Source organism: Ahaetulla prasina, chromosome 2, assembly GCF_028640845.1.
Source record: "Ahaetulla prasina isolate Xishuangbanna chromosome 2, ASM2864084v1, whole genome shotgun sequence".
NCBI classification, from domain to species: Eukaryota; Metazoa; Chordata; class Lepidosauria; order Squamata; family Colubridae; genus Ahaetulla; species Ahaetulla prasina.
This window is the reverse complement of record NC_080540.1, coordinates 486,348-500,720: the sequence shown is the minus strand read 5'-3', so window position 1 is coordinate 500,720 and position 14,373 is coordinate 486,348. Positions and strand designations below refer to the sequence as shown.

General features: G+C 42.8%; 1 protein-coding gene across 1 annotated transcript; it reads right to left on the bottom strand.

The window, feature by feature from the left end:
* Window positions 1-3,435: 3,435 nt before the first annotated feature.
* On the bottom strand, window positions 3,436-13,830 carry LOC131192673 (zinc finger protein 665-like). Its single transcript, XM_058172046.1, has 6 exons — window positions 13,407-13,830; window positions 12,563-13,013; window positions 12,281-12,434; window positions 10,218-10,285; window positions 8,817-8,946; window positions 3,436-7,229 (listed from the first exon to the last, which is right to left on the bottom strand). Exons 2-6 carry the CDS (start codon window positions 12,962-12,964, stop codon window positions 5,353-5,355), a joined length of 2,631 nt encoding a protein of 876 aa, XP_058028029.1. The 5' UTR covers window positions 12,965-13,013; window positions 13,407-13,830; the 3' UTR covers window positions 3,436-5,352.
* Between the last annotated feature and the right edge of the window lie 543 nt (window positions 13,831-14,373).

The following is a 14,373-nucleotide window of genomic DNA, read 5'->3' as shown; positions in this document are numbered from 1 at the left end:
GATTGAAACTGAAGTAGTCTTTTACAGGAAGGATATTACAATAGATGATTTTGTATGTTAAACATAGATCATGTCGGAGTCAGCGGAGTTGTAAGTTTTCTAATCCCAGGATTTCAAGCCTGGTGGCAAAAGGTATTTTGTTGTTTTCGAAGGAGCGAAGAACTCTTCTAGTAAAATATTTCTAAACGCGTTCGATAGTATTAATGTCAGAGATGTGGTATGGGTTCCAGACGGATGAGCTGTATTCAAGAATGGATCTGGCAAATGTTTTGTATGCTCTGGTTAGTAGTGCAGTGTTTTTGGAGAAGAAGCTACGTAAGATTAGGTTTATAACTCTTAAGGGTTTTTTTGCGATGTAGTTGCAGTGGTCTTTGGCACTTAGGTCATTGGATATTATTATTATTATTATTATTATTATTATTATTATTATTATTATTATTATTATTATTATTATTATTATTATTATTATTATTATATGAAGACTCCAAGGTCTTTGACTGGGTCGGGGTCATCTGCAAGGTAATGTCCATCAAGCTTGTACTTAGTGTTTGGGTTCTTTTTTCCAATATGTAAGACTGAGCATTTGCTGGTTGAGATTTGGAGATTTGGAGTTGCCAAGTTTTAGACCATTCCGATACAAAGTCATGACCTAAGTATAACTCATAAAATCATCTGTTACAATGTCCTTCCTGTCGAAGACTACTTCAGCTTCAATCGCAACAATACATGAGCACACAATAGATTTAAACTTAAAGTGAACCGCTCCAATCTTGATTGTAGAAAATATGACTTCAGTAACAGAGTTGTTAATGCCTGGAATGCACTACCTGACTCTGTGGTCTCTTCCCAAAATCCCAAAAGCTTTAACCAAAGATTATCTACTATTGACCTCACCCCATTCCTAAGGTCTATAAGGGGCGTGCATAAGAGCACCAGCATGCCTACCATTCCTGTCCTAATGTTCCCTTTGATTGTATCCAATTCATATGGTTATTTCATGCTTATCCTTATATATACTGTTGTGTTTGACAAATAAATAAATAAAATAAATAAATAGACAACACTATTTAAAAATTCCAGTCTGGTTATCAACTATTGAAGCATTCTCATACTCAATAACATTTAGAAAGGAACAAATTGTTCAATATAGTGAATTGTTGAATGAAAAGGGTGAACTTAAATCTATGCAAGAACTAGAAGTACAAGGTATAAAAATAAATTGGTTTTCATACTTGCAAATACATTCTAGATATGATAGATTCCAAGACAGAAGGTTTTTATAATAATTTGACTGAGATAAAATCTTAACAGGTACTGATGAAAACTTAATTAAAAAATTATACGGATACTTATTATCGGTTGAACTGGAAGAAGAGCAAGTTAAAGAAACAATGATTGCTTGGGGGATTGACTTTGAGGCATGGCAAAAACTGTGGTCACAAAATTATAAAATGACAATGTCAGTTGCGTATAAAGATGTTTGTATATAAATTTGTATAAGATGTTTTACAGGTGGCATCTACCCCCGACATGAATAGCCAGAATGTTCAAGAATAAATCCGAAAAATGTTGGAAATGTCATCAGGTACCCGGCTCATATTACCATGTGGTGGATGTGCGTAGAAGCTAAAAGATACTGGACTAATATCCACATGTGTTTGGAAAAAATGATTAAAAAATATATAGACTTTAAACCAAAGTTTTTTTTATTGGGGATCATACCTGAAACTTTATTAGAACTGATATATTTGATTGTGAATGTAGTAACAGTGGCTAGAATTGTGTTTGCTAAAAACTGGAAAAATGAGAAAATACCAATGCAAGATGAAATTATTAAGAAAATAATGGAAAGTGCTGAAATGAGTAAATTGACATTTGAAATTAGAGAACAGGAAGATAAACAATATAGAATAGAATAGAATAGAATAGAATTTTTATTGGCCAAGAGTGATTGGACACACAAGGAATTTGTCTTGGGGCATATGCTCTCGGTGTACATAAAAGAAAAGATACCTTCATCAAGGTACAACATTTACAACACAAATGATGGTCATAGGGTACAATTTAATACTTAATGATACAACACATAATAATAATCATAGGGTACAAATAAGCAATCAGGAACAATCAATAACAATAAAAATCATAAGGATTAGCAGCAACTAAGTTACAGTCATACAGTCATAAGTGGAAAGAGATGGGTGATGGGAACGATGAGAAGATTAATAGTAGTGCAGATTTAGTAAATAGTTTGAGTGTTGAGGAAATTATTTGTTTAGCAGAGTGATGGCCTTTGGGGGAAAAACTGTTCTTGTGTCTAGTTGTTCTGGTGTGCAGTGCTCTATAGCGTCGTTTTGAGGGTAGGAGTTGAAACAGTTTATTTCCTGGATGTGAGGGATCTGTAAATATTTTCACAGCCCTCTTCTTGATTCGTGCAGTATACAGGTCCTCAATGGAAGGCAGGTTGGTAGCCATTGTTTTTTCTGCAGTTCTGATTATCATCTGAAGTCTGTGTCTTTCTTGTTGGGTTGCAGAGCCAAACCAGACAATTGCAAATGACAAATATTATAAGATATGAGATTTATTTTATCAATGGTTAGATAACAAATATGTTAATGAAGTTTGGTAGAGACTTTTATAATGTAAAAATTGTTGAAACATACAAAATATAATGTAATATTATTGGTTTGATTCAAGATGATGAAATGAATGATCTAATACAATTAACATAAAATTCAGAACATTTTATACGAAGTGAGGGGAAGAAATACCTATAGTTAAACAAACGATTAATTGACTAAAATATGTGGACATATTTTAGACTGGTAAAACACAAAATTAGATAAATTACACGTTATGAATATGGTGAAATTGCACAAAAGACCTGTAATTAACCAACCGACAGGCTGATTGTATTTGTATTGAAGATGTTTTTATGTATGTCTGTCTAAAAAAATAAAAAATATATATAAAAAAGAATAAGAAATGGCTTCCAGATCTGAAAGGCCACCCCGGACCCCCATCCCCACCCCGGACAGAAAAGCATATCCTGGAAAGAGAATAACATAGTAGTTAAAATTCAACTTACTATTTATTTTATTTATTTATTTATTTTATTGATCAAATTTATATACCGCCCTATCTCCCGAAGGACTCAGGGCGGTGTACAGGCATTTAAAAACACATAAATACACTATAAAAAACAGTTAAAAAACTTATTCTAAGAAGCCCGTTAATTTAGAATTAAAAATAGAATAAAACCCAATTTAAAACCAGTAATTTAAAATCTAGCTCAGTCCTGCACAATTAAATAAATGTGTTTTAAGCCCGCGGCGGAAGGTCCGGAGGTCCGAAAGCTGACGAAGTCCGGGGGGTAGTTCATTCCAGAGGGTCCCCACAGAAGGCCCTTCCTGGGCCGCCAGACGACATTGCCGCGCTGACGGCACCCTGAGGAGACCCTCTCTGTGAGAGCGCACGGGTCGGTGAGAGATATTCGATAGCAGTAGGCGGTCCCGTAAGTAACCCGGCCCAATGCCATGGAGCGCTTTAAAGGTGGTCACCAAAACCTTGAAGCGCACCCGGAAAGCCACAGGTAGCCAGTGCAGTCTGCGCAGGATGGGTGTTATACGGGAGCCACGAGGGGCTCCAGCTATCACCCGCGCAGCCGCATTCTGGACTAACTGCAGCCTCCGGATGCCCTTCAAGGGGAGCCCCATGTAGAGAGCATTGCAGTAATCCAGGCGAGACGTCACGAGAGCGTGAGTGACCGTGCATAGGGCATCCCTAACTACTAACCACTTCTCCCTCCCCCAGGGGGCCCCTTTGGCTTATCAGGAAATTTAACATGGAATTGCTTTATCAGTCTATCTGCCTTAACATTCCAACTTTTAACCCAAGGGCCTCTGGTGGCTCAGCAGACTAAGTCTGTCTGTTATTAATACAACTGCTTGCAATTACTTTCAAGTTCAAGTCCCACCAGGCCCAAGGTTGACTCAGCCTTCCATCCTTTATAAGGTAGGTAAAATGAGGACCCAGATTGTTGGGGGCAATAAAGTTGACTTTGTATATAATATACAAATGGATGAAGACTATTGCTTAACACATTGTAAGCCGTCCTGAGTCTTCGGAGAAGGGCAGGATATAAATGCAAATTTTTTAAAAAAAGGAGCTTCAGACAAAGGGTACCCTCTCCAATGTACTAAGTATTGCAATCTACCTCTATACAGTCTAGACCATTTCAAGATTTATTGATAGTCCTACAGGATCTATTTCAGACACGTGACTTATCCAGTCTCCTCTTAAAAACGTGAAGGAACCACAATGTCTGAAGGAAAGCTGTTCCACTGGTTAAATGTCTTTACTGTAAGGAAGATTCTTGCTAATTCAAAATTGCTTCTCTCAATTATTTTGAATGCATTGTTTTTTGTCCTGCCCTCTGGTGTTTTGGAAAATAAGTTGACCCCCACTTCTTTGTGGCAGCCTCCCAAGTACTGTAATATTGCTATCATGTCACTCCCAATCCTTCTTTTCTCTAGACTAGCCAAACCAAAATCCTGCAATCGTTTTTCATATGTTTTAGTCTCCAGGACTTTAATCAGCCTACTGCTCTTCTCGGCACTTTTTCCAAAGTCTCAACATCTTTGTAATTTTAAATTTCATTTTGTTGGATTCAACCTTGTCTCATTTGGATCAGAAAGCCACAATATGCATATACATAAAAAGCTATAGACATGGTGGGGCTGTGGCTAGAATAGAGAACTACAGGCTAATTGCCCACACCCAGGAGTTTGATTCAGATACTGATGGTTGATTCAGCCTTTCAGCCTTCTGAGGTCGGTAAAATGAGGACCCAGATTGCTGGAGACCATATGCTGCTCAGAGAGTGTTGTAAAGCATTGTGGAGTGGTATATACGTCTAAGTGGAATTACTATTCCTATATAGTTTCTCATTAGCATGGATCCATTTATGAGAAGGAAGATTAACTTTCTGAGGAAAGCTCTTTCCACATTCCATGCATTTCTATGGCTTCTCCCCTGTGTGGATCATCTTATGGGAAATAAGATGACCGTTATGAGGAAAGGTCTTTCCACACTCCATGCATTTATAGGACTTTTCTCTTATGTAGAGCTTATTATGGTTACTGAGTCCACTGCTATGCGTAAACGTTTTCCCACACTCCATGCATTTAGACGGCTTCTCCCCTGTGTGTATCTTCTTATGGGAAGTAAGGTGACCTCTTTGAGCAAACATCTTTCCACACTCCATGCATTTAAATGGTTTTTCCCATGTGGATCATTCTGTGGATAGTAAATACATTACTATAAGCAAAGGTCTTTCCATACTCCATGCATTTAAATGGCTTTTCCCATGTGGATCATTTTGTGGTTACTGAGTCCACTGCTACGTCTAAATGTCTTCCCACACTCCATGCATTTATACAGCTTTTCCCCTGTGTGGATCATCTTATGACGAATAAGATGACCTCTTTGAGCAAAGGTCTTTCCACACTCCATGCATTTAAATGGTTTTTCCCCTGTGTGGATCCTCTTATGGGAAATAAGATGACATCTTTGAGGAAAGGTCTTTCCACATTCCATGCATTTAAATGGTTTTTTCCCTCTGTGGATCATTTTGTGGATAGTAAGTACGTTACTAAAAGCAAAGGTCTTTCCACACTCCATGCATTTATACGGCTTCTCCCCTGTGTGGATCCTCTTATGGGAAATAAGATGACCTCTTTGAGGAAAGGTCTTTCCACACTCCATGCATTTATAGGACTTTTCTCTTGTGTGGAGCTTATTGTGGTTATTGAGTCCACTGCTATGTGTAAACGTTTTCCCACACTCCACACATTTATACGGCTTCTCCCCTGTGTGGATCCTCATATGGCGAATAAGATGATCTCTTTGAGCAAAGGTCTTTCCACACTCCATGCATTTATATGGCTTCTCCCCTGTGTGGATCACCTTATGGCGAATAAGATGACCTCTTTGAACAAAGGTCCTTCCACACTCCATGCATTTAAATGGCTTTTCCCCTGTGTGGATCTTTTTGTGAATAGTGAGTACATTACTATAAGCAAAGGTCTTTCCACACTCCATACATTTATACGGCTTCTCCCCTGTGTGGATCCTCTTATGGCGAATAAGATCCCTTCTTTGAGCAAAGGTCTTTCCACATTCCATGCATTTATACGGCTTTTCCCCTGTATGGAACCTTTTGTGATTAGTAAGTCCACTGCTGTGAACAAAGGCCTTTCCACACTCCATGCATTTATAGTACTTTTCTCTTGTGTGGAGCTTATTGTGGTTACTGAGTCCACTGCTATGCGAAAACATTTTCCCACACTCCATGCATTTGTACGGCTTCTCCCCTGTGTGGATCCTCATATGCCGAATAAGATTACCTCTTTCAGCAAAGGTCCCTCCACACTCCATGCATTTGTACGGCTTCTCCCCTGTGTGGATCGTTTTATGACGAATAAGATGACTTCCTTGAGCAAAGGTCTTTCCACACTCCATGCATTTATACGGCTTCTCCCCTGTGTGGATCCTCTTATGGGAAATAAGATTACCTCTTTGAGCAAAGGTCTTTCCACACTCCATGCATTTGTACGGCTTCTCCCCTGTGTGGATCCTCTTATGGGAAATAAGATTACCTCTTTGAGCAAAGGTCTTTCCACATTCCATGCATTTGTACGGCTTCTCCCCTGTGTGGATCTTTTTATGGGAAATAAGATTACTACAACTTCTGAACCTGTTACCAGACTCTCTGCATTTGTATAGCTTCTCCTCAGTTTGAATCCTTTCATGGGAAGTCAGTTGCCTGCTTGTTCTAAAACATTTTCCACATTCCAAACATTTGTAAGACTTCTCTTTCGCGTCAATCACTTTTCGAGATGTAAGGAACTTATTTCCAAGAGAAGGAATGAATGTCCCATTGTAACTTTGTCTTATACAATCTTCTCCTTTGTTTTCTTTTATTTGTAATTTACCTTTGATTGGCTTCAAACTTTTCCCAATATATTTTTTCCTTATTTTTTCCTGTTGGGCAAGAAAGTCTTGCATCGGAGCATCGGTGGAAGATGAGCTTTCCTGATTCCAATCATTTGAATTATTTCTATCATGGGTTTTTAATTCCATTTGAATTCCAAATTTTCCCATTCCATCTTTAGCATTTATCACTTGGAACAGTTCACAGCAATCTTGATTCTCCTGACCATTATTACCTTCAAAGCAAAAGAGAAATGAAAATGATAACAAGGTTAGAGAAAAAGATCAAACCATACAAAATCAAGTGAAATTCCTTCTGAATTTTTATTTTATGTTTGCATGCTTACAGTGGTGTGATATAGACAGAACGATTTCTATATTCATGAGTCCTGAAAGCTTTGAAAATATCTACAAAACATCTCTTTCTTTACAACCATCTATATATGTGCAAACCTCAATCAAAGTCTATTTTGAGTTAAGGAATAATCAGGGGAAACATCCAAGGAGGAATAAGGAGAAAACTTATTGGGGTGGGTTAATTTCAGCAGAGACCTGAGAAAACTGAAACAATTTTGAAATAAGCTCTTTCCTCCCTGGTGTACCTTGGAGCAGCTGCTCCATGGCGTCTGTCTGGCAGGCAGGACTCCCACTCGGCTCGTTCCTTGATCCCAGCGATGAGACTTTGGAGCGAAGTCCCTTGCTTGAAGCCTCCCATTGGCTTGTAAACGTCTTTGCACTGAGACTGGAAAGATTGGGAGGCTTCAAGAATGACTATTTTGCTGCCCCAAAGTACTCATCGGCTGGCAAGGGCATTTTGGCCGGATCTGGTACAGGCTTCCGTTTGCAGAGAACGGAGGCCTAAACTACTTTAAAGTGAGATCACACAAGATGAGAAGTGCAAGATCTCACACTAATGATCTTGCAAGATCTCTCACTGCAGTACTTTAATCCTATGTTCCCTACAAACTGAGGACTGCACGAGATCCAGGGCAAAAGTGTTTCAAAACAAAGAGGCCTTCCCTTTGTTTCGAAAGCATTTTGCCCTGGAGCTTGTGCAGGCCTTGGTTAGCAGAGAACAGAGGCCTAAAACAGTGTAGTGTGAGTTCATGTGAGATCACTAGTGCCAGATTTCCCACTATTGATCTTCTGTATCTCTCACTACTTTAGGCCTCTGTATGCACCCAAGCAGGCAAAGGAACCGACAGCTCGCTCCATCCTCGTAAAGTAAATCTCAGCAGGGTGGGGTGGGGGTACAGGTAGGGTGATTGTTGTTGCAACGCCTGTGCTGTCATTTGTAAGTGTGAATGATGGCCGTGGTGCTGTAAGATTTGTAATTTCAGGACTGAGTCTTAAGTACTTGGGAGACAGTTAGGTTGTAACTTGGAATGGTCACTTAATGAACTGTCGTAACTGAGGGATCACCTTTCCTACGACACTCTGAGGCACACTTCATGAGGCCTTTATTCTTGAACTGGATTGGGAGAATCCTCCTCCATGGCCTGAGCGTGAAAGTTCTGCTCTCACACAATTTGGGGAGGTTTCAAAGGACAAATAACATATGATCTGCAGACAACACATAAAAGAACATCCCATTCTTCTCAGCCTCCACAGTTAAGTTCAAATAAAAATGGAAAAATACAGATAAGGAATGGCCCAAAAGCATCTAAGCAAAGAGACACTGACTCTTAATTTCCTTGGGGTACCAGAAGGCCAGATCCTTCCCTTTTCCTTTCCGGGAGATGATATCTTACTATAGTTAGTTTTTATTAAAAATCACTAATCTGTCTCCTTGAACTCTCTGATTGGGGACTAAAAACTCTTACCCAGAGAGACCACGTTCCGAAGGTTTTCAAGCATGACTTCCAAATGCAGCGCTTTTTGGTCAGGATCCAGCTGACACCATTCCTCCTCAGAGAAATACACAGCCACCTCCTCAAAGGACACCAGACTCTCCTGAACACGGAAAAAAGAAGAGAACAGGAGGATTCGCAAGATATGTTAATCTTCATCAATGATTTAGACAAGGGGATAAAAGGGAAACTCATCAAATTTGCAGACAAGACTAAATTGACAGGAATACCAACACTCCAGGAGATAGGCTCAAGATACAGAAGAATTGACAAATTGGCACCTTCTGACAAAATGAAATTCAATGCTGAGAAATGTAATGTGCTACATTTAGGAAAGAAAAACCAAATCCACTGGCAATGAATAGGTGATACCTGGCTCAAAAGTAGTAAGTGAAACAGGAATCTTGGAGTCCTAGTGGACAATCGCTTAAACATGAGCCAGCAGTGTGCTACAGTTGCCAAAAAACACCCAACAGAATCATAGAGAGGGATCAAGAGAGGGATAGAATCAAGATCACATGAGGTGTTAGTACCACTTTATAATGCCTTGGTAAGGCCACACTTAGGAACTTTGCATCCAGTATTGGTTGCCATGATGTAAAAAAGATCTTGAGACTCTAGAAAGAGAGCAGAGAAGAGCAACCAAGATAATGAGGGGACTGGAGGCTAGAACATATGATGAACGGTTGCAGAAACTGGGCATGGCTACTCTAGTGAAGAGAAGGACCAGGGGAGACACAATAGCAGCGTCCCAATATTTGAGGAGCTGCCACAGACAGGAGGTGGTCAAGCTAGTTTCCAAAGCACCTGAAGGCCAAACAAGGAATAATGGATGGAAACTGAACAAGGAGAGGTTCAACCTGAAAATAAGGAGACATTTTTTGAAAGTGAGAGCAATCAACCAATGGAACAGAAGTTTCCTTCAGAAGTTGTGGGAGCTTCATCACTGGGAGCTTTCAAGAAGAGACTAGACTGCCAATTGTCAGAAATGGTGTAGGGTGGTTGGACTAGATGACCTACAAGGTCCCTTCCAACTGTTAATCTTTACTTTATGAGGTTGAATTAATTACAAAAAGAAAGGTGGTCCAGCAGTTCCTGCCACTGTAAAACGTTTATTCCTAATTGTTGAAGAACTTTAAAAGAAGTGATTCTTGTAAAGGCAAAGTTGGAGGAGCACCTAGCAGAACAAGATAACCAGAGGAAGCTGTGTTGACTGACAGCAACTTCAACCTGCTATTCTGCTGTCCATGTTGTGGAAGGACACAAAAATAATACAATCCAAACTAGGGGGAAAATAGAAGGAGAGAGCACTCTGCACACCCACTTCACTTCCTGCAGGGAGAATACAAATCTAATAACTTTTCCCTTTCTTACTTGATTTAGGGGTTCAACCGCTGTTCGATCGCCACCATAAAAATCAGAAAATTTCATTCTTTGTTTCTCTGTAAGGAATAAATAATTTCAAAATAAATAACAAATTTATTTTATTTATTTTAGACAATTTAAATGCCGCCTATTTGCACATGGCGACTCAAGGCGGCTTACAAAATATAAAACCCATATTAAAATAATAAAATTAATAAAAGGAGAATTATATAATATATTAAAATAATAAAATCACTCCCACCCCCTGCACTGGCGACAGCACCACACAGAAGCCATTTAATGGGCTCCATCTCGCTCTGGGTTCCCCAGGCCCGCTGGCAGAACCAGGTCTTTAACGCCTTCCAGAAGAGCGCTAGAGTGGAGCCATTCTAATCTCTGCGGGGGATAATGTTCCAGAGAGGGAGCCACCACAGAGAAGGCCCTTCTTCTGGGTCTCACCAGGTGTGTCTTCTTAGGAGATGGGACCCACAATATTTCCTGCCTCCACACTCTGATTGGTTGGGCAGATGTAACCAGTAAGAGATGGTCCCTCAGATAACCTGGTCCCAAGCCATGAAGGGCTTTAAAGATGACAACCAGCACCTTGAATTGCACCCGGAAGCAAATTGGCAGCCAATGCAGCTCCTACAGGAGATACTTGTGCACACCGGGGTCTGCATAAAACCATGCGGGCCGCTGCATTTTGCACCAACTTGAGCTTCCATAGAGCGTGTTGCAATAATCAAGAATGGAAGTGACTAGGGCATGAGTGACTGTGAGTAGGGATTGTCGGCCCAGGAAGGGGTGTAACTGGTGCCCATCACGTAGTTGTGCAAAGGCCCTCCTGGACACGACCGCCACCTGCTTTTCAAGCAGTAGTCATCAGCCTAGGAGAAAACCCAATTACACACAGCATCTGTTTGGGTAGTGCCACCCCATCCAAGACCAGAGGTGGCAATTCTCCCTTGGCCAACGAACCCCAAACCCAGAGCCACTCAGTCTTGCCAGGGTTTAGTTTCAACCCGTTGCTCCCCATCCAGCCCCTAACAGCCTCCAGGCACTGCAACAGGGAGGACACGGCATCATTTAACCCACCATGAGCCGAGACATACAGCAAGATATCTCAGTCCATGCTGGCAGATGATCTTACAAAGCAGTTTCATATAAATATTGAAGAGGAGCGGAGAGAATACCAAGCCCTGCGGAACCCCGCAAAGCAGTGGACAAGGGCTGAATCTCTCCCCTCCTATCAACACTGACTGAGAGCGGCTGCAGAGGAAGGAAGTGGGCCAGAATACACAAGACCTCCCACTCCCATCCCCCGAAGCCGCCGCAAGAGAATGCCATGGTCGATGGTATCTAAAGCCGCCGAGAGGTCAAGTAGAGCAAGGATGGATGCGCTACTTGCATTCCGCTCTCGCCAGAGATCATACAAAAACACAACCAATGCCGATTCTGTCCCAAATTCAGGCCTGAATCTTGACTGGTAGGAGTCCTACCTGTCAATGACTAATTCAGCCACAACAATACACGAGCACACAACAGATACAAAGTTATGGTAAACTTATGGTAAAATAAAAACCACCTCTGGAGCTGCTGCACAACCACCTTCTCAACAACCTTCCCCAAAAAGGGAAGATTGGAGACAGGTTGGAAATTATTCAACAGGGTGGAATCCAGCGATGGCTTGTTAAGAAGAGGGTGGACCAGAGTCTTCTTTAAGTGCTGGTGCACTGCCCCCTCCTGTAGGGAAGCATTAATGACCACCAACATCCACCCGTCACCTCCCAGGAAGCTTTCACAAGCCAGGAGGGACATGGGTCTAAAACACAGGTGCTTGCATGCATCCTCCCTAGGATCCTGTCTACTTCCTCAGGAGCAACAGGGTCAAACCGTTCCCAGATAAAACAGCAAGAACCTGCCTCAGGGGCTTTGACTGGACAAGGAACTACGCCAGTATCCAACTAGAAACAAAGTCGAGCAATTTTATCTTTCAAAAAAAGCACCAATTCCTCAGCAGGCCCCTTCAGGTGGACCTCAATCTCCCCCTTCCCCAGGAGGAGGAGGCTCACCTAAAGAGGGTCCCTGGGCGATTATCTGAAGATAATCCTGACTTTGATCCTCCTGACTTTGATCCTCCCAAGGGATCCTCCTGAAAAATAGCTCCTGAGGGGAGTTTGATGGTTTCTTCTTTCCTTCAAGATCTCTGATCTCCACAGTGCAGCACTTCCAATAGGAGGAAGGAAAAAAGAAGCAGAATTAATGTACATCACACGACATAAAGTGGATTCTTATATTCAGAATACAAACTAAATGCCCCCAATAGCCATCAGTGTGATTGAGTGAGACTCCACCTGCTCCTTCTGCTCTTCCACCTGGCTCAGGAGGAAGCCTTCAGCCAGGGCCACCGCCTGGGAGCTGGTCTCTGCTTCACATTCCCGCACCCAGCTCTCCATCTCTGGGGGCAGGAGAGCCAGGAGCTGCTGCAGAACCACCAGGTCCAGCATCTGGGCTTTGGTGTGCTTTTCTGGTCTCAGCCATCGCCTGCAAAAGTCATGGAGTCGGTTGCAAAGTCCTCGGGGACCCTCAGCCTCCCGATATTGGATGAAGCTCCAGGGCTGAACTTCTGAAGGGAGGATGGTTTCCTCCTCCAGGATCTTCTGCCCAGTTCTTGTCCAGAGCTTCCCCCCCTTCCCAGGCTGAGCAGCTGAAGGGCCTTTTCCGGCTCCCTCCTTTCCCAAAGGTTGTGTCTCCATCCTTTCTCTCTCCTGCAGAGCAACTCCAAATGGCTCCAAGTTTTTGTATCTGAGATGGGAAGAAAAAATAAAATAAATAGAATTAGAAAGTAGAATTCAGCCACTGAACAACCTTCACCCAACCTGCCTGGAGCCCCGAGCGGCTCATCCCAGCGCAGGGCCAGGAAGGAGGCAGCTGGAGAGGCCGTCCCGCTTCTCTCCCCCTCCGGAGACAGGATGGGGCCCTCGGGGAGCCTGGTGCGAATCCTGCCTCCTCCTCGCCCGGCTTCTCTCCTCTCCTGCTGGGGCTTCCCAAGGCCGACCCTCCCCTCCCCCCCCTCGGGCTCTTCGCATGGAGAGGGCGGCTGGGGAGCATGGGACCCGGGGTTGAAGCCGGAGGAGGGCCGGGCGCGGGTCTCTCCCTCCTCCGCCTCCCTTTGCCCGGGAAGAGCCCCCAACTCACCGGGAGAACGTCTGGATCTCCCCCCGCCAGACTCTCCCGCAGCCTCTTCGCCTCTTGCGGAGCCCCAGGGGTTAAGCAGAGCGAGTGCGGCGTCCTAGAGCGGCAAGCGTTCGTGATGTCATTTCCTTCCTAGTCTCCTCTGGAAAGGCGGCTGTGACCTTCACCCTCCAGTGGACCAATGGGGAAGCGCGTGACGTTACCGTCTCTTAGCAGAGGGCGCCCCCTGGTGGATTAGGGGCAAAGTGCCAGCATGCCAGAAAGAGCGGGAAAGAGGAGCGCGTCTGAGGGGAAGGGAGAGGAAGGGAATGATGGGCTTGGGAGTAGGGGGAAAGGCCCCTCTCCATGGCTCCCTGGCAGAGAAAAGCTTCAAAGTTTCCAGAGGCAGCACTTTCTCCATCTTACTCTCTTTTCTGTGTGGAGATGGAGAAAAATCTTTGGAGGATTTGAACTCACTTCCCTCAAGAACAGCCGCCCTGAAGGCTGGGCAGAGATTGGAGGAGGCCTCAAAAGGGTCCAAATCCTGTCAGAAACAGCAGATCAGTCAGAAGAGAAGAACCAGGAGGCTCTCTGGGAAACACAGCTTGTGTCTTGGGGTTGTTGAGAACTTCGGTCTTAAGTGTGGAAGATGGAACACAAGCAGGGAAGCCACAATCTGGAAAAATGGAGATTTCTGTCAATTTTTATTTTTTAATTCAATACTTACAGCTGCCCTTCTCAAATCCTGACGCTCAGCCTCACAACGGAGCACCCTGGGCGATCTGTCTCTTGTGCCTGCTGAATGACGCTGAAGAAAAAGAAGTGACTGACGTGACTTGGTTTTTATTTATTTATTTATTTATTTATTTATTTTATTTGATTTTTATACCGCCCTTCTCCCGAAGGACTCAGGGCGGTGTACAGGCATAATAAAACCGACAATACAATATACAAGTTTAAAATACGATTTAAAAAACTTATTTTAAATTAG

Coding starts and splice junctions, on each gene's coding strand:
- LOC131192673 (XM_058172046.1), bottom strand. CDS start 12,964: ATGGAGACACAACCTTTGGGAAAGGAGGGAGCCGGAAAAGGCCCTTCA. Junction 12,435..12,562: donor TGGAAGAGCAGAAGGAGCAG/GTGGAGTCTCAC, acceptor TCCTATTGGAAG/TGCTGCACTGTGGAGATCAG. Junction 8,947..10,217: donor CGGTTGAACCCCTAAATCAA/GTAAGAAAGGGA, acceptor TTCCGTGTTCAG/GAGAGTCTGGTGTCCTTTGA.